The 23,907-nt window shown below is 39.9% G+C and overlaps 2 protein-coding genes across 8 annotated transcripts; both read left to right on the top strand.

Moving 5' to 3' along the window:
• Window positions 1-1,387: 1,387 nt before the first annotated feature.
• Window positions 1,388-7,032, top strand: COMMD3 (COMM domain containing 3). Of its 2 annotated transcripts, none has more exons than XM_039331416.1 (8): window positions 1,388-3,122; window positions 4,751-4,862; window positions 4,947-5,010; window positions 5,108-5,142; window positions 5,350-5,410; window positions 5,498-5,554; window positions 5,652-5,711; window positions 6,644-7,032. In XM_039331416.1, exons 1-8 carry the CDS (start codon window positions 2,984-2,986, stop codon window positions 6,701-6,703), a joined length of 588 nt encoding a protein of 195 aa, XP_039187350.1. In that variant the 5' UTR covers window positions 1,388-2,983; the 3' UTR covers window positions 6,704-7,032. The 2 variants fall into 2 exon arrangements, with proteins under 2 accessions (XP_039187350.1, XP_039187351.1); XM_039331417.1 differs by lacking the exon at window positions 1,388-3,122 and adding an exon at window positions 3,129-3,552.
• A 3,350-nt stretch (window positions 7,033-10,382) lies between these two features.
• BMI1 (BMI1 proto-oncogene, polycomb ring finger) lies at window positions 10,383-21,665 on the top strand. Of its 6 annotated transcripts, none has more exons than XM_039331412.1 (11): window positions 10,941-10,981; window positions 12,262-12,294; window positions 16,753-16,886; window positions 17,143-17,239; window positions 17,835-17,890; window positions 17,977-18,027; window positions 18,281-18,389; window positions 18,474-18,519; window positions 18,949-19,047; window positions 19,393-19,473; window positions 19,581-19,913. In XM_039331412.1, the coding sequence occupies exons 3-11, from the start codon at window positions 16,775-16,777 to the stop codon at window positions 19,911-19,913; spliced, it is 984 nt and encodes a 327-aa protein (XP_039187346.1). In that variant the 5' UTR covers window positions 10,941-10,981; window positions 12,262-12,294; window positions 16,753-16,774. The 6 variants fall into 6 exon arrangements, with proteins under 6 accessions (XP_039187348.1, XP_039187347.1, XP_039187345.1 ...); XM_039331410.1 differs by lacking the exon at window positions 10,941-10,981 and adding an exon at window positions 15,329-15,515 and having other exon boundaries at window positions 11,488-12,294; XM_039331414.1 differs by lacking the exons at window positions 10,941-10,981; window positions 12,262-12,294 and adding an exon at window positions 10,383-10,646.
• Window positions 21,666-23,907: the final 2,242 nt, after the last annotated feature.

The raw sequence follows: 23,907 nt of genomic DNA, 5'->3' as shown, positions 1-23,907 counted from the left end.
CACTTAAAAAGTTGCTCATTTTTAAATATTAAAGCAATGCTATGTACATATAAGTAAAATCACTAAGTCAGCAGACTAACAGTTTAATAGAATCACTGACTCATAATTGACTCATCAATGTTTGAGAACTAAGTTATATAGATCCTCTTTTACTCTGAATGAATGAATAAGAACCCAAAGCCCAAATCAGTATCGTTATTTAAAATGAGTATCAAGAATTGCTGCTGACTGATAACTTCTCTTTTAAGCTATTAGTCCCAATTAAATTGTATTAATTACATTACAAAAACTTAAATACAAATCTCCCCTGGAAATCAAAAGAATTGAAATAATCTAAAACTGAATACAAAAAATCCCTGTCATTATTTATGCTTAGAAAGTCAAACCATATTTACTCAAATATTAATTCCCTATTAACTACCATTAAGTCATTTTAAAAACTCCAGATATGTAGTATGCCATACTGTTTAATCAGCTCATGCATGCAATATTTTCAATAGAAACTCATAGATTTTCTTTTATAATTACCCTGAGGAAAATAGGCTGCAAGCTGATAGTTAATTTTAAATAATAATAAGTGCAGCCATAATCTATTTTTTCTCCCTTAGGCTTGTCTGAATGTTAGGATGTATAACAGTCTTATTAAGTTTTCAAAGTAGCATTAAATATTTTGTTACGGGGGATTTCCATGCAGTAGTCATAATATAAGAAGGGCTTGTGGTTTTCCTTTAGTAGGCAGAGCAATACTGTGAAACAAAAGAGACAGTATGCATTGTAGAGACTAGTCACAATATTGCTAAAATAGGGTAATGCAAATACAACAAAAGGTCTTTGAATCCAAGAAACTTAAACACATCTAAAGGAAATTTTGTTTGAGGAAAACACGGAATTTGTGATTTATTTATGATGGGAATTGGCAGGTATACCTATGAAATTTTGATAGGTAGGTAAGTAGGTAGGTAGGTAGGTAGGTAGATAGATTCGTGCATCCCTATAAATTGGAATGGTACATTAACCACAGCTGCATTAGGATATGGAATGCAAAATGAATTACCTGTTGTCATGGTAACATCCTAATCATGGTGGAATCCATGATCCCTTCAAAACTAATGAAACACTTATCACTAAATTAACTAGGTAGAAGTTCCACTAAATTCAACAGGACTGACTCCCCAAAGCAGCCTGAATTATTTTGTATAGTAACATTTATTCAGTGCCATTGCCATCTGTTTATAACAGGGCTAATATAAATATGAAGAAACAAACAAATAAACAACAAAGATTAAATGATACCTGAGTTTTATCTAAAATAAAAAAATGATGAATTCAGAAATCTACAAGAAAATAGCAGATATTACTATTAATAATTCAGTGTATTAATAGTACTGGGTTTCTACCAAGTTAGTTTAGTTATTTAGAACAACCACAACCAAAAATGTCTTCTTCAGCTCAAGTTCCATCATGGATATGTTGGTGTTGTTTTCTTGGAGGTATTTTGCCACTGCCATCTTCCTTTCACCTTCTTTGAAAGCCTATTGTCAAAGAATTTCTTTGGCCACCCTCCAAATATCTATCAGGACACTCTGCTTGTCATTATTGGCTAAATACTGAAAAACCAACAAACTTAGTCCTACAAATAAAAAAATATATAAATCACATATAATCCAGTTTGATATTATAGAAACGACCTAAGGGGAATTGCATTAGAAGTCTACGTCCACTCAAACTCTAGCAAGAAACATACTCTCTTGAATGTGCCTCATAGTTTGATTTTTATTATCTTGTAACATTGTTATTTTTCTAATTACAATATTTTACTAACCATTTTTGCAAGTACTCAAGACGGTACATAAAAAATAATCAAACGTGTAACTATCTTTTTTCAGAATTATATGTTCAACTCAATTAAATTGGTCATAATAGTTTAATTAGAAGTACAGTTCAGTTAGACAGACAGATAGATAATTTGATTTGAACATAAATCTTACTCTCCTAGGCTCTCAAGCATACTTCTTACCCAATTAAGTTCACTATATGAACTGACATTATCTGTAAACCTAAATATAATATGAAACAGGACATAATCATAGAATAATATGTTCATTAAAAAATTAGCAACATTTCATATTCATAATGGACTATGAGTAAACTCAAGAAAACTGTACGTACCATATACAAAAATGCCTTGCCCTTTACCTTTATTAACTGCTCTACATAAATCTAAATTTCAAATGCTACAATCTATTAGACAATGATAAATGATAGCAAAATATTTGTATTATTTAGAGAAAACAAGGAAATATGGTCATTTATAAGGCATTTGTAGATTATGACATTCTGCCAGTATATAAAAGAGAATAATAAATATTATGTAAATAACAGCTAGACGCAAGAAAATGAAGGGAAATACTTAACCACAGTTATCATTTTTAATTTACAATGTCTTTTGTAATTTTACCATTCTGAACGTTTAAAATTATTTGTCCGTAAATTCAGCTCCAAAGTTGCAGAACGAAAAACAAAAGGCCTGTTGCGTGCTTGGAGGAGCCCATGGAGCGTTCAGAGCTAGCCACTCTGAGCCACGCTGTTTGAATCGTTTTCCAGGCCGATTCCATAACAGAATTGAAACTAAAGTTTCGATCCTCCTCATCTATTGCATCGCGACCACGATCCTTTAAAAGGTTAAAATGTAAGATATGCAGCCGGACAAGTCTTTTGCACCAAGAAGAAAAGGAAGATGGCTGACCTTGCATTTGAGATAGGAAATACAACACTACCGAAGAGCTTAATGGAAACGGGTACATTGGATCACAGGGAAAAGGTTTAAGGTTTAGTATATGTAGCCCACAGCAAGGAAGCAGAGCCGCAGTCACCAATCCGGATCTTAACAAACAGCCGCCCCCAGAGCTTTCCTTCGGCTGCAGGATCAGCTGAGCGCGGCTATCACGTGGGCGGCGTGTCGAAGGTCACAGCTCGGCTCACAATGGAGCTTTCGGAGCCTGTGCAAAGCGGCTTACAGATCCTGGCTGATCCGGGTAGCTTCTCTTTCCGAGCTTTCCAGGCTCTGCTCCAGGGTGCCTTCCAGAGCTTGCTCAGTGGCCAGGCCGAGGAGGCCGTTTTCGGTGAGTGCTAGATCCCGGGCTCGATCTTCCGTCCTCCGGCAAGGAAGAAAGCTGCACGCTGAAAGGGGACTTGGGCTCTGGTTAAGGGAAGCGTGGCGGCGGCACGGAAGGTCGCTCTTGCTTCGGCGCTGCTCTATAGCCAGTCCTGACGCCTGGCTGCTTAGCTGCGGCGGCCACAGCCGTTTCCCGTCAAGTGCAGGAAGTCTCCCCCACGCTGAGCCGCGCTCAGATGGTGCTCTGCGCCCTCTCCCTCCCTTTGTTTCTTTCGGGGTTTTGCTCTACTTGCTGATTTCCTCCATTTCCCCGCGGTTGTCACTGCCTTGCAAAATGCAAGGGTGCCTCTCGGTTATTTATGGCCTAAAAACTGAGAAAAACCGAGAAAGAGAGATGCCATTTGGAGACGCTTTCCTCCGCCTCTCTGATGATCGTGGTCAGTTGGTTTCCATCGTTTTGTTTTTAATTTTCCTGCTCCGGCGAGGTATTCCCGGTATACTGACAATCGGAAATAATTTTTGCAAAAGTCAAAGCAGCAAGCGGGTGAATATGCTTGAGGAAAGCACCGAATTGCGTTTGGGATCTGGATCCCGTAGGCTTTGTTGTGATCATGTGATACTGTGATATTATTCATTCGAATTGCTCAGTGCCAGTAATAAATGAATTGCTCTTAATCTTCTAGCTGAAAAACGCCGCTCATTTGTTTTCATGCCTTTTTTCTGGATATTTTTTTTTTCTGTTTTTCAAATTGAAATTCTCCGACAATTGGACTTTGTCAGCTGTTTGCCAAACTGCGCAGTTTATTGAGAGTAGGCCGTCGCCTCTCTCCGGAGAAAAACCGAGTTTGCCGCTTGCCTGGAGAAGAGCTCTGCGGGAACTGGAGCTGAATACGCGCGGCCTCCGTTAGGTGCTCGTTTGAACTGCAACTTTGGAAAACAGTTCGGATTTTTTAAATGGGACGCGGCGAAAAAAAAGAAAGGAAAAATCAGAAAAGTTGAGCTGTGAAGGGGTGGGGATAGAGACACGGTATTTTTAGCTCTATTGTTAGAAAAGCTAACTCCCTCTAGCATTCGAAAAAATCATTTCACATGGTTATCTGGACTTTGAGAAAGTCTCCTCAGTTGGCAAAAGACTTTTTATTCTTCTTCCTCTCCTCCCAAGCGGAAGATCGCAAGTTTCTAAAAATATAAATGTTCACTGACGTTCATCAATCTGATTATTTCCCAAATTCTGTTTGCTAGTAATTCAAGGAATGGGTGGCAGAAATTGGGAAAATATAGGAGACTGTTGCTGGAGTAATGACTAAGCCCCTTTCCTTTCTTTGGTGTTTTCTGGCTGTTGGGATAAATCGAGATCTAGTTGTTGCTGGAAATAATTAATATCATGTTTCAGATCTTGGGGAAATTATTCACATTTGAAATGAAAGGAACCTGAAATTCCAACATTACTTTAATTCATTATAAAGGAAGATATATGAAAACAAATCCTTCTCCCAATATTGTGATTAGTATGGTAACTGTAAATCTTGCCAATATAATAGCTTTCTGTTTGCTCAGCTGCTATAATTGCATGGAACTTAGTTCTCATATATATACCCTCCTAAAACATGTCATCAACCATTCATTTATTTTTAGATTACCCAGATTTGGAACATATTGATCCAGCAATATTAAAATATTGCCACGCAGCAGCTACCACTTGTATAATAGAAGCTGGAAAACAAAAAGCTGATAAGTCTATAATAAGGTATCCTAAAACATTTCAACTTTTAAAAAAATTGTTTGACTTATATTAGATTTATTGATGAGCACATCTTACTTTTCCTTTTAGTACCTATCTGGAAGACTGTAAACTTGACAGAGAAAGAATTGAAAAATTTTGCACTGAATATCAGGTTTCAAACATATTTTATCTTTTTTAATACCTTCCATTAAGTTTGTGTAATCTATAGTAGTTTACATGCTCTATTTTTATCCTTTTCCTTTTTGTAGAAACATAAGGATACCTTGGAAATCATATTGGGAAGGTATGTCCAAGGAAGTTACAGTGATCATCCAACTTTCAAATGCATCTTAAAAATAATAAATGTCTTCACAACTTATTTAATTGGGATAACTTACTTACTCCATGAAACCATAATTAATATATTGCTGTTAACTGTTCTTTGTAAAATCTCACAACAGTTTTATAGTTCAATATATCTTAGCCTAATAGATATTAATTATCTTTTCAGTATAGGCAGATGTCCACTACATATAACTGATATTTGTTGGCGTTTGGAATATCAAATCAAGGTAATTTTAAATAAAATGTGTATTAATTTCTTTATTTTTCTCTTTGATTTGCAAAACTTACTTTTTTCTTTCTGTCTTTTCATTTAGACTAATCAACTTCATAAAAATTATTGCCCTGCCTATTTGATGACCTTAAAAGTAGAGGTATTATATCCATCCAGAATTCAAATATTAGTAGATTATGATTGTTTTAATTTTTGTTACTTATTAATAACTAATGTTTGGGATTTTGTTATTTTAGAACAATGATTCAAGATCTCATCAGGACATTAATTTTAGTTGTTCTATGGAGCAATTGCAGGTATTTTTCCTCACTTTTTCTGTACTGATATTGAATAGTACTAGACTTTATAAAAGTCTAAAAAATATTAAATGCTTCACTGTCTCATCTTTTAAAATATAAAATATTACAGAAATATTAGCTTTTTTACTTTTTCAATATAAGAGTTCAAGTTGATTCATATTAAGTGCACTACACAAAAATATCATTTTTGGCAGAATGGATGGAACCTCTTTCAAATGTGCTAAATGCTAAATACATTTCCTGTATTATATACTTGAATGTGTAATATAATATAATATAATATAAACATGGAATTTGGCTTATTTAGCTTTATTTAAATTACTCTATATTGATAACTGAGTCCCCATTATCTACAGCTAATTTATACTAAAATCAAAACAACTGATCTGAGAATAATAATATAAAGTTGCAATCCCTTGCATTAGGAGTAAGCTTCATTATCTAATAAACTTATTAATAAGAAAAAAAGGACTAAACTTGCCCAAACCAGAGAAATTAAGAAATAAGCAACTGTCTACAATTTCATATTGGTTTAACATTATATATGTATATGTATGTGTGTGTGTGTGTGTGTGTGTGTGTGTATAAAACATCTAAAAATCAGAAAATTATTGAGTTTATTTCTGTATATTCTATTAAACTAGGAATTTATATTGTTCTCTGTGTTACTTGACAAATAAGAAAAATACAATTTATATTATTTATCAACCTATCTGTCCCAGTTCAAACTCCTTAATTTTATATGTGATAAAGCACATTCATTATATATTCTAAGGAAGAAGCTTCAGTATTTCTTAAAATTATCAATGGCAAAAAATGCATTTTTAAATCACTGGAAATTTTGGTATAAAGAAAACTTCTAATATTGCATAGAATAGGTTATTTACAGAAAAATATTTATTTTCTTAAGCTCTTATTCTATATTTTAGGATTTAGTGGGAAAGTTAAAAGATGCAGCTAAAAGTCTAGAAAGAACAACTCAACTATAATTACAGACTTGACAATCAACTGGATTGAAGAAGAAAAGAAAATGGTTACTTCTTTGACTATATGATGATCTTTTTTTCCTGGTTTTATTTAATGGAACTGTGATATATGTTTGAGCAAACAGAAATTGACTTTTTTACTTTCTACATAACATTACAAGTTTGTGTGTAATAAAAACTGTTGAGCTTGTTGTTTAACTGTAACATATCTGTTTAGATAGTAATACACTTTTTAAATTTCTGCTTGTGTCTCAGTTTTGCCCTTTTTTAAAATAAATCTTTGATTTCACCATTTTTACTTTTATCATCTAATAAACAAAATATAAATCTAATTTGTGTGTCTTATCTGTTTATAATAATGGGTTGGAGGGATTGGATTCCTAGCAGTTATATTATTCCAAGAAGACCCACTCAGTAAAAACCATGTTAAAGAGATGTAGAGTTCTGGGTTTAAAGTCATTCTACTGTAATAAAGTTATCACCTTGCTTGCACCAGTTCCTGCTATTCCCCTCCCCCCTTTTTTAATGTTGGAGTTATTTATGTGAAAAGTTGAGAAGATTCTATCACTCATCTGCCTTAGCTTGGTTTACTTATTAATATTCAATCATTTCTGCAAATAGAAAATAGTTGGAGTGTCCTGAATTGCAGCAATTGAATGATTATAAATAGAATATGATCAGTCTTGTCTCCATGGCTCAAAAAACAAAACAAAAAATCTTATCCCCAAGTTGCAGTGTGAGCTAAACTTACACACCTAACCTAGTAGAGAGCCAGCAATGTCAATCTGGAATATTTGGAGAGTGGGATGCACAAAGACTTGAGTTCTCATTTTCCTTCTATCTTGTAAGTGGTTTTTGCTATGTGGAGAGGGTGGAAAATCTAGATGAGCCAGTTGTGAGAATTATCCCAGTGGGTTGTGAGAATTATCCCAGTGTCTTCTATAAGGATGCAGAGGCAAAGGAATTTAATCTTGTCCTATGGTGCCACCAAGTTAGAAAAAGCTTGCTATAAATATATATCGGTCTTCACTCTGTGGTGTAGTACAAAATATGTTCTGAGGCACAAAAAATGGCTTGCTAGGAGGTAGAAGGAAACTCAGCAACCTAGCTCTGATTCTGTTACTTTTTAACAACAGAAATCTGCCACATAAAGGTTGCTTGCTTAAGGATGTTGAATAACCTGTCATTCATGGCAGTGGTCCCACTAATTCATCATACACAGTGAGAAAAGTATAATCATCCTCATCTTCATAGCTTTTGAGGGTGTGCAAACAGTGGAATGGCTTAGCCTAAACTTTCCAACTCAGGACATTAGCCACCCTGAAAAATGTTAAAGTCCAGATTATCTGGAGAGAACTACATCTGCAGTAAAGTAGGAAGAAAGAAGAAGTTACTTACTTCATATTTTGTATTCCCCAACAGGATATTTTTTAATAGATGAGAAGAACAGAGTGGTTTTTTAAAAAAAACAAAAAAGCTTTGGTCATTTGAAAGTATAAGATAGTCTGGGAATAAAGGATTTTCTTTCCTTAAATATCAAAGGATTTTCTTTCCTTAAATATCTTGCTCACTACCACCACTCCCTTTTCTGGTTCTTATGTTGCTAGATAGCTTTTCATAAACTATTGCCTTCCAACTGTATTTTATATCTAGCCTTCTGTATGTTTGCAGGAATGATGAAGATTGAGATTCCAACACATCTGAGGGAGAGTGACAAGTCAGGAAAGACTATTAAGGAAAGACTTTTTCTGGTTGATCTTGATCAAGGGAGCTTATAGTAGTTGCATGTAGATTCCATTCAGAGTGCTTAGCCATTCCTACTTAAGACATTTCCCTTCTCAATCTAAATACGAGAAATTCTATAAAAGTAGTGGAACCTATTCCACTAACCACTGCATTTGAATGTGTTGCTCTGAAGTTGAAAGTTAATCAAATCTTGGATTGAACAGAATTGTACAGTAAAATCTACAGCAAGATACTGAATGTGGATTTCCTTCTCTGGTAGAAGTTTGAAACTATTGTGAAATGATACCTTCCAGGAATATTTCCTTTCCCCTTTCATCATTTTCCTGGAGATGAATATAAGGATATTTTTTAACCATTGTCTTTAGTTTCACGATCTCTGCAGGATCTGAGAGTGACAATATTGTATCAAAACTATTATTCATGTGAATCAAACTGTCAGGGACAGTGAAAAAGCCCTCTTTCATTACAGTCTCTTTTGGATGGTTGGTTGGAGATGATACTTTTAATATCAATAAATGGTTGATAGCAGAATTATAGTGTTTGCCAGGGTGCTTGCAATGCACGGAGGAACAAGACACGTTATTAACTTCAAAGTGAGTTTGATAACAAATCTTTCAGAAAAGTGGATTAATCCCAGGGCTCTCCAATGCAGTTCTTTGTCATTTGGTCATTTTCTGATGCCGGCTTCCTTCCTATAATAACATTCCACTCTTCATCCACCCAGGTATCTACAATATGCATCTCATGAAGACCTGCCAAGATGGAAGAAAATGATAAGTCAGTTAGGAGCCCCAACAATTTCCAATGGTGGCACCTTAGAATTGTCAAGGCAAAAGGTTGCCCAAAATGAAGCAAAGACTATCTTCATAGGAAATGGAATGCCTACCATAGGATTGCTTACTTCTCAATAAGTGGTCAATAGTTTTAACAACTTAGTCTTTCAATCCTGGGCAGAAGAAGCTGAAAGATCTTGAGGAGGTGGAGAATTTCAAGTTGGTTCTTATGAACACAAAAGGACAAATAGACCAGCTAGACTATGCTGCCACCAACTACCCTCAAAACTAGTGTCTCTACTTGGGATTCTGCTATTGTGCAAAAAGAGAAAAGTAAATGTAAGAACACGAAAATATTGTGACAAAGAATGCATGTCAGACAGATAGGGACGCCGGAGTTGGGCTTTGTGAAATGGGGTAATTGTGTGAGATGAAGTTGCGAAGGTCTGTAGAGAGGTGTGAGAAATTTGGAAAACCGCCCTCACCTAAGTCTTTTAGAATCAGCTATTCGAGATGCGGGGTGCCAGAGATCTGTGGTGAACTAAATTTATACACTGAAGGCAAGCGGGAAGTGAGAAGGCGTGTCCAAAGGCAGGGAAAAAAAGTACCGAGAAAATGTGTGCCTGGGCAATTTCAGGGGCTGGATGGGGCTTGTGAGGGTGGATGTGTGGGACTAGATACGGGGATGAGGTGATCCGTGCGAGAGACTTCAAAACAATAAGCAAAGGGGGGGGGGAATAAAAAGAGTGAGGTATTTTGAGGCGGTGAAATAAAACTCTAGACCTTATTGGCTGAAAAAATCCGGAATACTCGTTCGTGGCACTTTGACAAGGGGCAAAAAACTGAGGAGGGAAGACGGATGAAGTAGTATGCGAGAGAAGGGAAAAGAAAATAGACACCTGGGGAGAAACGATACTGGGCTTGGACTTTGGGGGGCAGGGGTAGAAGAAGACAGATGTATCTTCTATCTTCAGAAGAAGACAGATGTATGGAGAAAGGAGAGTTTGGTTCTGTCTTGAATCTATCTCAGATGAAAAGGTTGTGATTCAATAGGAAAAGAAAGGACTCGGAGATCTTGGCCCAGGTAAAGGACTTGTGGAAAGGAGGCGTAGTGCTGAGCTGCGCCAGAAGGGAATGGGATCTGCGCCGGGGCTGGAGAAGTCGCGCGCACCTGGGAAAACGCGGCCGGATGCCAAAGCGGGAAAATCCGTTCTAACGGAAAGGAGTGAAGGTGGAAGGGCCGAGATGACGCTCGGGGTTGATGGTTTTAGCAGCCAGTTTCCAGCCCAACTTTCATAATATCCTTTGGACCGTCTTTCTAAGATTTCTGAGGTGTCCTAACACTGAGGTGCCCAGGAAGACGTAGGAGGTGGAGGAAGAAAGCTCGATCTAGATCGGCGTTGTCGGAGAAGAATTCCAGAGTCTAGGTGAGGGCTAGAGCAAACTGTAGTCTGGGGGCAAAGGAGAGGCTCTGTGGAAAGGCGCTGAGGTGGAAACTGGCGTGCCACACAATACTGGTTGTTAAAATGGTGGGCAACCTTTTTCAATGTGTGTGTCTATGTATGTGAATGTAGCGCGCGAGCCAGTCTGTGTATGTGTCTGTGTGTGTGTGTGTGTGTGTGTATCTGTGTGTGTGTGTGTGTGTGTGTGTGCGCGCGCGCGCCCCCGAGCGCGCGTGCCCTGAAAGGGAGGCAGGCTGTAGGAGAAAGGATCAGAGCAGCCTCAGTACCAGAAGCTCGGGGTGGAGAGACTGAAGCCAAAGGTCTGTCTGTGGTTGCCGTCACTTTATTACGCCTTGAAAAGAAGGGGGTGGAGGTAGGTTTTCTGTATGAAAGAGTAGATTTGGCCAAGAACAAGAGAGGAAAAGGGAGAAACAGAGATCTCTGCGTGCCCTTGTTAAGCGAGAAAGGGATTGCTCGCGCGAGGTGACAGGGCGTGTAAAATCGGGAGAGACGAATGAGCACCGAGTGTGTGTAGCGCGGAGTAGGTGTGTAAGCTGGAAGGGGGAAGGAAAGGAATAAGGCATTGTACGCGCGTGAGTGAGTGCGCGGGGCGGGGGTGAGGAAGAGCGGGAGGCGGTGGAACAGGCAGCCGCGTGAGTGCCGCGGAAAAAGGAGGACTAGCGAAGTATGTGCGCGCGCGCGTGTCTGGAGGGGGGAGGCGGAAGAGCAGGCGGAGGGCAGGGAGAGGGGGAGGGGAGGGCGGCGCACGAGGGGGGAGGAGGCATCCGAGTCGCGGGATTGGGTCACAGGGAGGCTGACTGCTCCGACTACACCGACACTAATTCCCAGGCCACCCTTAAGGAATGAGGAGCCCCACGTGACGCTGGCGGGGCGGGCGAACTCTGAGCCATTTTGGTTACGGTGTCAGTTTCCACTGTGCGCCTTCAGTGCTGCGTTCCTTCCACCACCACTCGCTTCTCCACTATTCTACCTCCCCGCCTGCTCCTTCCACAGCAACAACTCTGATATAATTCAAATATTTGCAGATTATTATTATTATTATTACAAAGAGGAAAGTGGAGAGAGAGAGAAAGAGCTCTCTGGAAGAGAAGAGAGGGAAAACACAAGACGGGGGGGGGGGAGGCGACCGATAGACGGAGCCGGGAGGAGGGCTTGGAAGCCGGAGAGACAATGGGCTGGTAGTGGTGGTGGAGGAAGAGTGGCAGTCCAGACGGGCCGGGGAGATTTTAAGAGCCCAGCATTGGAGCTACGCATTTTAAAGAAGGAGAGAACAGCCAGCCAGGAATTGGGAGGGTGAGCGAGCGATCGAGGTAGGGAAAAGAGAAGAGAGAGTAAAGGAGACACGGAAAGGAAGAGGAAGGGAAAGGCAAGCAGACACGGAGTGAACCCGAAGGGGAACCACCCGGCTGTTTGGGGAACTAAAAGGAGCTCGGCGCGGCGGCGGCGGCGGCAACAGCGACGGCAGCAGCAATACGCTGATTGCAACTGACAGCGCCTGCAGTTCGTTTCAAGATGGCCGCTTGGCTCACATTCATTTTCTGCTGAACGACTTTTAACTTTCATTGTCTTTTCCCGGCAGCTCTGGCCGTCCCCCGGCAGCGCCTTTCCGCGGGTAGGTATGCAGGGGCGCGCTTTCCAGACGAGACCGGAGGGTGATGGGGACTTCGCGGCGGTTTTCTCTAAGGGGGGGGGTGTTGGAAGGCTGCGAGGGGGAGCTTCGGTGTCCCCGTGCTCTCCGTATGGGAAAAGCGCTGACAGTCTCGGCTCCAGCCACAACGCACCGCGATTCGCTCCTCGCGCGCGCGCGCCCGGAGACCGGCAGCGGCTGCAGTAGCAACCCAGGCGCTTGGTTTCATTCCGCAACCAGCGCTTGCAAATTTTCGTTCCCTTTCCACCGGAGCTCAGTCGTAGAGCCCTCCTGGATGCGCGGCCCTGAAGGAGGATGTTTGTATTTTCGATTGCGACTAGCCATTCAAGTCCAGCCCTCTTGGTTTATAGGCAGATTTCGACTGAAGAGCGACACTTCATGAAATCTTGAGCTGCCTGGGTCACGGGATGGCGATCGCCTACGAAACAAATGGGTCGGCGGGGGGTTCAAAAGCCACCTAGCGCTCCCATTTTATAGGGATGAGTTCCACGGGGGGTTGCGATCTTGCTGGAGGGTTCGCTGAGCCGTTGGGGGTCTCCAGGGAAATGTTATTAACTTAAGTTCGGCCAACACTTATGTGGCGTGAGATAACTTGTTAAGATGGCGGTTCTCTTTTAGCGTGTCCTTTCGCATTTGTGCTTAAAATGCTGAAGTTTCTCCCGGGCTTTGGAAGAGAGGAGAGAAGGTTGACGCTGGAAATCTAGCTTTGATGAGAGAAGTTACCGCTTGTTTAATTCTCGGATTTCTTATATCCAGACTGAACGTGAGGGAGAATTGGGGGACCCGAGTTAATAGGACTTGCAAGCACTCCGATTGCAGTTTTCTATTATTTAGCCAAGATTTCGCCTCTTCGTCACACATTTTATCCTTCCAAATTGAATAAGGGAAGGTTAACTGAAACATCTTGTTAGCCCAGATGTAATGGCTTCGGTCCTGGCTCTAAGGTGCCTGGGTGGGAAACATGGTTCGTGTAAAATCTCTGGGCCTTGACAAAGTATACCCTGCTGCAGCTCAGCTTGTTTTGTTGTTTTAATGCCTGGTGGGAAATAACTCAGGGGCATCTAATCCAAACTTCTCTCCCTGCAAGTAACCTTTCTCCCCAAATGGAAATTTAATCACATGATCACAGCCTTCTTGCCCACCCTCTATTTGAGTTTTTGTTAGCCTCCCTCTATTCAATACTTCTTTGTTTCAAATGGTTCTTTTTGGCATTTCAAAAATAAAACTTTGAAGCGTAGGGAAAGACTTTGTGGTAGCTATGTATTTCTTTGCTCTAGTTGCTGTAAGTCAGATCTGTTAATACTATAGAGCTGGTTAGTGCTGAGCCTCCCCACCCAATATATTCAGCATTTACCTAGCCAGAAAGGAACTGACTCCTGCCCTTGAGGAGACCAGCTGGAGAGGTCCATTCACTGAATGCAGGGGTTTTGCTGGAGAGAATATGGATTATACTAAACATACCAATTTCTTTCTTGGCTGGGATTCAATGGATCCACACTTTTGAGTAGGTCACTCTTGCTTCAGGGCTCATCTTTAAAACTAAGCCTAATCACAATTCAAAGCATAGTGGACCAGATTACATATCTGCCCCTGCAAACCTAGTTATTTTAGGAAGCTTTGGTGAATTGACACATCAAGTGTCTAGTGCTGATTAATTTCTAAAACATCTATCCACCAACTATCTATAGTTTTCTAAGTTGAGGTAACCCATGTAAGGCTGCCAAGCTTCAGCTGGCAATGTTAACAAGTTTTATCACTCCCTGTTTTCTTGGTGGAATACATGCCTAAGAAGGGGGAGGGACTGAAAATAAAATACAATATCTTGTGTTAAAGGTCACTGTGTCTTGGCTACAGAAAGGTATAGCATTATTGTAAGGAGATGAGGGACTTGAGGGAGAGAACATGAGAGAATAACAGCCCCAACTCTATCCCAAAGTTAATACTTTGGATAACAAGATGCCTGTTTTGTTTGTGAGTGTATATAAATGAGTGCCTGGGAGTTGCTGGTATTTTTCACTGATGCATAGCTTTGATTCAGGATTGTTGGTTTAAGAGTTCAGTTGATACCTCCAACGAGATCCTGGAGAAGGGGACTAACCTAGGTAATAAATAATAAGCTTTGAGCAATTAAGCTTCACGCTTGATTTGAGTTTTCTACTGCTTAGGCAGAGGCTCTGTTTCCCTGAAATGAAACATGTGTTTGTATCTTCTGACAACTGAGTTGTCTCCTTCTATGCTGGACTGCTTGGGAAAGAATTTAAGTCCACTGAATTGCTGGACCCTTTCTAATCTACTTTTTGGATAGTATCCTGGATTTACTGCATCTTAATTTGAACACATAGACGTGTTTTATCATGATGGTGGTGGTGGTGATGGTGGTGGTGATAGTGATGAGAAGGACTCCAATTATCTACTAATGTTTTGGGGTGAATATTCTTTATTCATATTCTGAAGAATGCTCTGGAACCAGAGGGAGAGGTCAGGAGTGGAGGCTCCTGTTTTCCTTGCCAACATCCAGCTTTCAGGCCAAGGTTATGGAACCCCTCCCTACTACTTCAAACTTGTATGTCTTTTGCTCCCCCCTCCCCCGAAAGATAAAAACAGCAATTTCCTCCATGCATCGTTCCTTCTGTTTTTCTTTCCTTCCCTTTTTTTCCACCCGGGAACATAGAACAAGTGAAGTGGTGGTTTTGTGATGAGCGATCCTAGCAGTACTCTCCATCCCTCTCCCATCCACCCCCTCACTTTTGGAACATTGAACAAGAGTTCGGGGTTCTTTCGGAAGCGTCAGGACATTTTGCCTCGATTGCGGTGTGTTCAGAGTAAAATAGGTAGATCCGTGGTTGCGGGAATGGACCTTGTTCTTTCGGCTGAGCATAACTTCCACACCTCCTTCCCTCCCACCATAATTTTTTTCCTTGCCGGGCGGTGGAGCGACGTGCCCCGGGTGAGGATTTCCTCAGAGACATGCTTTGCTCTCTTCACTTCCCGGTTGCAGCCCGAGAGCCGCGCTACATTTGCAACTTTGGACTGCCAGAGCGGGATATACACGGCTGCCCGGAGGTGGGAGTGTTAGGACGCTCTTGAATCCGGGCCGGGTCTACGGCAAAGGTTGGCGCTCCAACATTTAACTCTGTGCCCTGGCGATCCAAGAGACGAGAAGGTTGTATCGCGCTGCTATATAGGTAGGCGAAAAAGGGAGAAGGGAAAGAAGCAGTGACCGCTTTCTTGCTCGTGGCCGACGTAGATGGAGGGCCCGAGAGAAACCGAAAGCCCCTGGAGGAGCCTCTAGTTTTCGGCCTGGCATCGACCCCAGAGCAGGCTCGGGCCGTCCTCGAGGCCTCCTACTGCCAGCCCCGCTTTTGGCGTCCTCGCTTTCTTTCCTGCGACGCGTCCCCCCGCCCAACTGGACTGCTCGGAGAGGGAATGTTGACCCGCCAGCAACACCCGACTAGACCAGGATCCTTACTTCGGTTCTCGCCCCGGCCGGTCACACTCCCGGTTCCTTTCCATAGCGCTACCCCCAGCCCGTCTTTCTTTTTCCCCCGCTTGATCCCTACCCCAGGGGCACAAGTTGTTGCCCCAGAAGGGACTAGGCTTTCTTCCTCGCCGAGCCTCCAAACATGCCCTCCTGTTCCCTGCTCCCCCCTCCCGTTTCCTCACTAAGCCACCTCTTCTCAGCCTGGCCCCTCCCCCCCTCTCCCCTGGCGCGATCCGGGTAGTGGCAGGATGCCAAGAATAAGTGTAAGTTGCTATAGCAACCCCCTCGCTAGAACGGTTCCGAAGGCGGCTCGGTCCCGAGCCTCTTGGGTTGGTGGCGGCGACGCGCTAGCAGCCGCGCCAGTTCCTGGGGCCTGCCTGATCTTATCCCGCCTGCTACTTATTACCCGCCTGCCAGCCCTTGTTGTTCCGAGGTGCGGGCCCCAACCGCGCCAGCAGCCAATCAGCCACCCCTCCTTTGCTTGCTTCTTCCTTCCCCCCCGCCGCCGCCGCCGCCACCGCTTCAACCGCGGCCGCCACCCCTCTTGTCGCCGGAAATGCCCAGAGCGACCCTCCCCGCCTGCACTTAGGATCGCTCCCCCCCCGCTTGTCCCGTTCTCCCCTCTGCAGTCCCGATCTGCGGTTTTCCGATAGCGCCGTGGGGGAAAGGCTCGTGGGAGGTGCCCCAGAGCCTTCTCCTCTTGTGAATATCGCCGCGCAGGGCTCGGGGCAGGTGGGCACAGGGCAGAGCACTCTGGAAGGAGCCCCCCTCCACTGCCGCTCCTTTGCGCTAAGGCTCTTGGCTCGGCGGCTTGGCACCTCCTTTTTCTCGCCTGAACCCGACCGTCTACCCCAGAGGAAGCCACTTTTAGCCGCGGGGAAGTGAGGGAATCGTGTAGGGCCGGTGTTTAAAACGGCCCTCTTTGTTTGTACATCTTTTAGAGTCTCCTCAGATTGAACCAAAATGCATCGCACCACCCGCATCAAAATTACGGAGCTCAATCCCCATCTCATGTGTGTGATTTGTGGAGGATATTTCATTGATGCTACCACGATCATCGAGTGCCTGCATTCCTGTAAGTCGTGCTTGGTTGCTTCTCATCAGGGAAAGCGGCCTGCTACCAGACAGGCCTCCTGTCTCTTGGTCCTGGCGGAGCAAGGTTGGCTCTGCAAGACCAAATTCCTTCATTGACCATATGGCCTTTTCTTGGCGAGAAACTGCTAATTTTGTTTAGGGTCTGGGTTAGAAATAACAGCAGAAAACCATGTATTGATTCTGCTTTGTGGTCTTATTTCTGCACAATTTTACATCTATATTTTTTCCTCTTGCAGTCTGTAAGACTTGTATTGTACATTACTTGGAGACCAGCAAGTATTGTCCCATATGTGATGTCCAGGTTCACAAAACTAGGCCTCTTTTGAACATAAGGTAGGAAAAAAGACAACTAAATACTTTATGTCATAATGTGTCTTTTCAAATTTTATATTTCTTTGGTGCAAGTTCCTTGCCAATGCAAATCTAAAAAAAAAATGTTAGGACACATTACTGTACTATTTCCATAAGTATCTTGCATTTCAATTAGTCATTTTTCTTTCTTCTATGTTAAAAGCCCATGTTTATTTCCTATATGTTTCTTTTTTACTTATCCTGTCCAAATTACAATTTGTTCCCATCAATGTACATATTAATTTTCTGTATTATTTTCAGTATTGATCTTTATAAATATAAAATATAGATAAAAAAATGCAAAAGTTAAATTCTTTTCAGAAATCTTTATTTAGTTACATTTTATTAGCTCTCTTTATGGTTACATCTTTTTATTAAATGCCTACATTTTAACAATGCTGTCAGTCTAATCTGATATCTTTCTACCAAAGCAAAATAATATAGGTAGATTAATAGCATAGATCTAAAAACACATAAAACAATTTAAATCTGGTTAAAGTTTTGGTTAAAAATTCTCAACCAAGCTATTTTTGGTTCTGGAAAGTTATAAATATTAACGTTGGACTTTATATTCTAGATCTGATAAAACTCTCCAGGACATTGTATACAAGTTAGTACCAGGTCTTTTCAAAAGTAAGTAAGCAATAGATTGAACAACAATGCAATAATAGAATGTGTAAACTGGAAGAGATGAGTAACAAAAATATGTTTTCTTTCAGATGAAATGAAAAGAAGAAGAGATTTTTATGCTGCTCATCCATCTGCTGATGGTAAAAAAAGATTCTGAGATTATGATTTTTATAAAGAATTACCTTTTAAGCAGAAGCTGAAGTTGTAAAAATACTTTATGTACCATTTCAGTGCTCATGCACAGCAAGTAAATATTTTTATACATTCAAAATTGTTTAAATTCATTCACAGAAATAATTTTAAAGGTAACATATTTATCCTATGATTGATGTTTTCTTTACTCTTTCTGATTTGAATTTCAAAATGTAACCTACTGTGAATGTTTCTGTACAGCTGCCAATGGCTCTAATGAAGATAGGGGAGAAGTTGCAGATGAAGACAAAAGGATTATAACAGATGATGAAATAATAAGCTTATCCATTGAGTTCTTTGACCAAAATAGGTAAGTTATAAAAGCAATAACTTGTATTTGGCAGTATATTCATATATATATATATTTCTTCTATAGTATATGTCTTTTTTCTAGAGTTGAATGGAAAGGAAGCAAAGAGAAGGAGAAAGCCAAAGAGGAAGTAAGTAGATACTTGGTTCCTTGACACTTTCATTTCTTTTTTAGAAAATAAAAACGTATTCATTTTTATTTCCTAAAATACTAAAGTCATTCTATAACCAGTGAGCATGCCTTCTTAGTAATTACAATTCGAGGGCATTTAAAAGGCTGATAAAAAATAAGGTTTGTATTAGAAAACTTCCTCCTATTCCCCCCCCCCCTTAGTTAGTGTATGCATTTTTAAGAATAAAATTTGTATGAATTAAATTCTAAAAGAAAAATCTGATGAGCATATATTTTGTTTTTTACTTCATTGATTTTGGATCACCAGTGAGCATTTAGTTTTCATGCTGCCAGTTTCAACCATGTTTCCATCTCTTTCTATCTACTATATTGGAATGAACATTAGTATTAGATTTTGAATGTTGTCTCAACCAAATGCCCCTCCCAGGCCAACAACAAAAGATATTTACGCTGTCCTGCAGCAATGACTGTAATGCACTTAAGGAAGTTTCTCCGGAGCAAAATGGACATACCCAATACTTTTCAGGTAGGAGAAGAACTTTCATAAAACAGTTTTAGCTAAGGGCATTTTTTTTAAACTTTAATTCTGCTGAAAAGAATTGGTGTGTTTGCTTTTGAAATTAAACAGCAGCATCTTTAGATAAAAGAACTACAGAAATGGATTTCAGAGGGTCTCTTTGAATCATTATATTCTAAACCCTTTGACATAAAGGCAGACATGTTCTCAACTGAGTCAATGTATTTCTGAATTTCAGATAAAATGTGTGATGTTTGATTAGGATAATATAGTAGGTGCCACATTGCAGTTGTATAGTCCTTCACACTTCCATGCCATGTTAAATGAAGTGTAATTTCCTATATCTTTTATTAGATTGATGTCATGTATGAAGAAGAGCCTTTGAAGGACTACTACACACTAATGGATATAGCCTACATTTACACTTGGAGAAGGGTAAATATATTGAGAGGCTTTCTAAGTCTTGGTCAAGTTGGGCCAGAGGGATGAGAAATAAAAATAAACTCTCTAACAAGGATTTCCTTTCTGACTTTCTTTGGCAGAATGGCCCCCTCCCTTTAAAGTACCGTGTGCAACAAACCTGCAAGAGAATGAAAATAGGTGGCCAACAGCGAGATGGCTTGCACAACAGTGGGGACCTGGAAAGTGACTCTGGCAGTGAAAAAGCTGGCAGCCCCATGGGAGGTGTTCCTTCCACATCATCCTGCATGCTCAGCCCCGGCACTCTGGTGCAATCTCCCCATCCCCAGTTTCCCCACATTTCTAGCACTATGAACGGAACCAGCGGTAGCTCAAGTGGTAACCACCATGCCTCCTTTACCAACAGAACCCGAAAAGCATCCATCAATGGTTGCTCTACAACTTCTTCTGGCTGACTGGCATAAACTCTACTTTCTGACTCTGAAGACTGGGTGCCAAGATTATGACTTTTTTTCTGCTCCAGTCTCTATGTCTCTGTCATATCACACAAGTAAGCTTTATAGTTGCGAATTCCACATGTGTCTATGCCTGGTGGTTAATAAAGAGGAATAATGATTGGGAATTAAATGAGAGGTCAAGAGATGGATCTTTTTTATATTAAACAACCACCACAGCAAACTGTTTCTTAAGGACTAGCAACATGGAAAAACAAAGGATAACAATCCAAATATTTCAAGAGGATTTTTTGGGACTTCCCATCATTATTCTATTTCTTAATTTGGAGTCTGAAAACTGATGCCTATCACAAACGAAAATTTTGTAAATCCAGATTAATTTCTTATATATCTTTTGGATTATGAACTATGGTTCTGCTGTTTTGGGGAATCTCATTGAAAGCAAGTGATTTTTTTCCTTCTCCATCTTGGAATGCATAAATGCAGGACTGAATATGCATAAAAAGATGTGTATATGTAGCCACACCACTGTGAATAACAATGTATTTGCTTTATTAGCCATTTTGATTTATAATTTTCATCCACAACATCTGTGCAACACCGAAGCCATTGAGAAATCAGAAAGCAACAAGTGGTATAGAAGAGAAGGACATTCTATGTTCAGATTTACACTTGTATACCTAAAAGCGGGTATTGCCTTTTATTTTACTGGCTGGTTTAAAGAAAAAAATTGTGAAAGAAAACAAGGTTTTAATGGCATTTTGAATTTGTGGAAGAACGCCATATTAGTGTGTGACAAAATAGGAAGCAGTATTGTATGATATATTTATAAAGAAAATAATTGTGTTTCATGCAGTATGGATTAAGGTGGCTAAGTCCCCATTGGATCAGCCCTGACAGATGCTTTGTGGGGCAGGCTTAGGAGTAGTCCTGCTAAAGCAGCCACCAGCCTTTTGCTATGAAAGCAGGAGAGGGAGTTTCCCATCTCCCTTAACTTTGAAGAAATTGACAATATCAAAAGGATTTCTTGGGCCTTGTCTGGTTCCCAGGATTTTTACATTTAGCCAATGTAATTAATTGTCTCCAATGCTGAGGAGGAGTGGGCAAGGAGGCATTGGACAAAGTGGAAGAACATGGAAACAACTTGATTTTATTCTTGATATTATTCTAGATTTTATTCCTTTTACAGGGGAAAGTAATGGAATGTGTGGTTATTTTTCCCCCCAGAAACAAAAAGCACAGGAATGCATATAAGAAGCCATAAAGTATGCAGGAATCTTTTTCATTCATTATTTCTAAAGAAATCAGTACATTCAAATGAAGGCTTTTTAACTAAATTTGTTTTAATATATATATGTGTATGTGTATGGTACAGTACTAACTTGGTTAAGGATTAACAGGTACAAACGAGTTGCCTGTAAGCAAAATAGTTTTCTGAAGGTATCAGATATTTTGAGGGAAGTGGGAAAGAAAGACTTGAAATTATAAGTCTTTTGAATCTCCAATATCTTTCAATTTGTGCTTTGCTTTGGTTAAAATGTATGTGTGCTATGTGTGTTCATGTGCCCGTTTTTTCACTCATCATTTACACATTTGTGAGGGTGTTTATCCTATATGCCTATTGTTTCATGTTTGTACAGGGATATTGTAGCTATGTATTTTGTTGTCTCCAGTCTGCAAAAAAAAGGAAAAAAAAGCACAATTCTATGCTTTGTCTTGCTTATACTCATTAAATCATTACTTTTACATATACCTGCTGATTTCTTGTGATGTAAATGTTCAGATTGCTCTCTTTTCATCTGCTAAAAGAAATCAAGAACTTATGTAGATACAGTATGTATGACTTAGAATTTCAGATGATGGCTCTGCTTAATTAAACTCAGTTTAGTCTTAATTAAAGATCATATTTATTTTCAGTGAAGACCAAATGAAAGTAGCCCATGAGAAGAGGGTGATACAAGTACTGTATTCTCTTCCATGCAAAGAAATAATAATTGGTGATTGAGCACACACCCACACACAGGGAGAGGGGGAGGGAGAGAGAGAGGGAGGGAGGGAGGGAGGGAGGGAGAGAGAGAGAGATGGATTGAATAAGGAAAATAAAATGCTCTTAAGTCTTTCCTATATAACCAAATGATTTCTACATACAGCCTTATGTAGTAAATTACTGAAACAATCCATCTAAATATGTATCTTTCTAGTTTTTGACAATATTCCTTACTGTACCATTATTAGTGAAAAGAATTTGGTTTGTCATTGCAAATAAGTCTTTTTCTCCAATTATGTATTACTGTTGGAATCTCAGTTATTGGTAAATAACTGATGATAAAATAATGAAAAGATTACATAAGTGAGATTAAACTATGGCTTTTTACAGTCTCCTTGCTTTTAAAGTGAGTATAGCACACAGAACCAAATACTGAATCTCAAACTGTACGGATAATGCATATAAATCAATATTTCTTTTTTATGAATGGATCAAGTAAAAGTCAAAAGCCGTAAAAACCCAGTGCTGATAATATTTAAGATGTCTTTGTAAAATATAAATACTGCAAATTGCATTCATATTACAAATATTTTTGAAATTGGATCCCATTTATTTGAGCTAAGTGTGTTTTTGTCACATTCATTTAATATTACAACTTGAATGTGTACTGACAAGTTAAAGTTGCTAATTGTGTTGATGTAATTTACACTAACTTGAATGTAAATTGCAAGACACCATGATTTAATCCTGGTCTGTGGAATAAGTTACAATTGGCAGGGTTTGGTCAAAAAGTCAAAACATAAACCTTGATTTACAAACCACAATGCTCTAGCTGACAGATCACATTAAGGTAGAATCAGACAAATCACATTATTCCTTAGGAGATGTAAGAGTCCAGACTTGGAAACAAGGGAAGACAATCCATTTCAAACCTTCAGGCATGCAAATTCCTATTCCCAGATTGTTGCAATGATTAATGATCCTAATAATGTAGTTTCATATAAATTAGATTGATCTCAAGAATATAATTGTTATTAACCTTGAAGTTTATTTTTTTCTGCAAAGAAACAGAATCATAATGTTAATTCTAACCTCAGTTTTACCAAAGTTTTTCAAGAATTTGAAGATGCATGCCTACATATACTTTTATATAAAACTGTATTTCCAGTAAAACCTGCAATGCAGATTTATCCTCAGGTAACCAACCTTAAAAAAACTACCCTAATCCCATGTATGTACACTTGGAATAAAGTAAGTTTAGAGGTGTATAGTCTCAGCAAGCTGTTAAAAGAAGATCTCATGAGTTCAGTATACTGAACTATTATGAAAAAACAATATCACAGACTAGATACCGGGTGAGGGGAAATAAAATGCAATTGCATTTTCCATCCTCTCCCATTGGAACCTGACTTGCTCACCACTATAGTTCGCCACTTAGATTCTTACATTATAGAAATCTTTGCACTAGTTATGTGTCACTTAAAGTCAAAATACTCTCACAATACCTGGTTTTCAGTTAAAAGCATCAATCGGTGTTTCAAAGAAGAAAATGGGTGCTTATGTACACATGTGAAATGCTTTTCCCTTATCATACCCAAACAACTGCCAAACTTCGAGATAAAATAAAAATCTGTAATAGAATGTTACAGGCCTCAAAACCAGCAGGAGATCTTGTCAACAGGAAGTTAACCTTGTCAGTTTCCCCAAGTATTCTTTCCTCTTAGTTTCCAATCTGTAAAATGGAAACAGTGCAGATTGTAGAGAAAGCTGTAAAGACAACATATTTACATTGTAACTACTACAACTCTCTCTTGAAGAAGTTGATACATTTCAAATTTCACTGGTAAATGAAGGATATTTTGAAATTCTTAGGATTAGTATTCCTTGGGTAGGGAATCCATCATTTTAATTAAATCCTATCTGTTGAGATCTCAGCAGCTGGATTGGAATCCCCTTGCATTTCTAAGATCAAATAGACTGGAGGAGGGGGAGAGAAGATACTGAGAC

This window comes from Crotalus tigris, unplaced genomic scaffold (genome assembly GCF_016545835.1).
Source record: "Crotalus tigris isolate CLP2741 ecotype Arizona unplaced genomic scaffold, ASM1654583v1 scf7180000024437.13266115, whole genome shotgun sequence".
NCBI lineage: Eukaryota > Metazoa > Chordata > Lepidosauria > Squamata > Viperidae > Crotalus > Crotalus tigris.
Note: the sequence above shows the minus strand (reverse complement) of the source record. Positions and strands in the feature narration are given on the sequence as shown.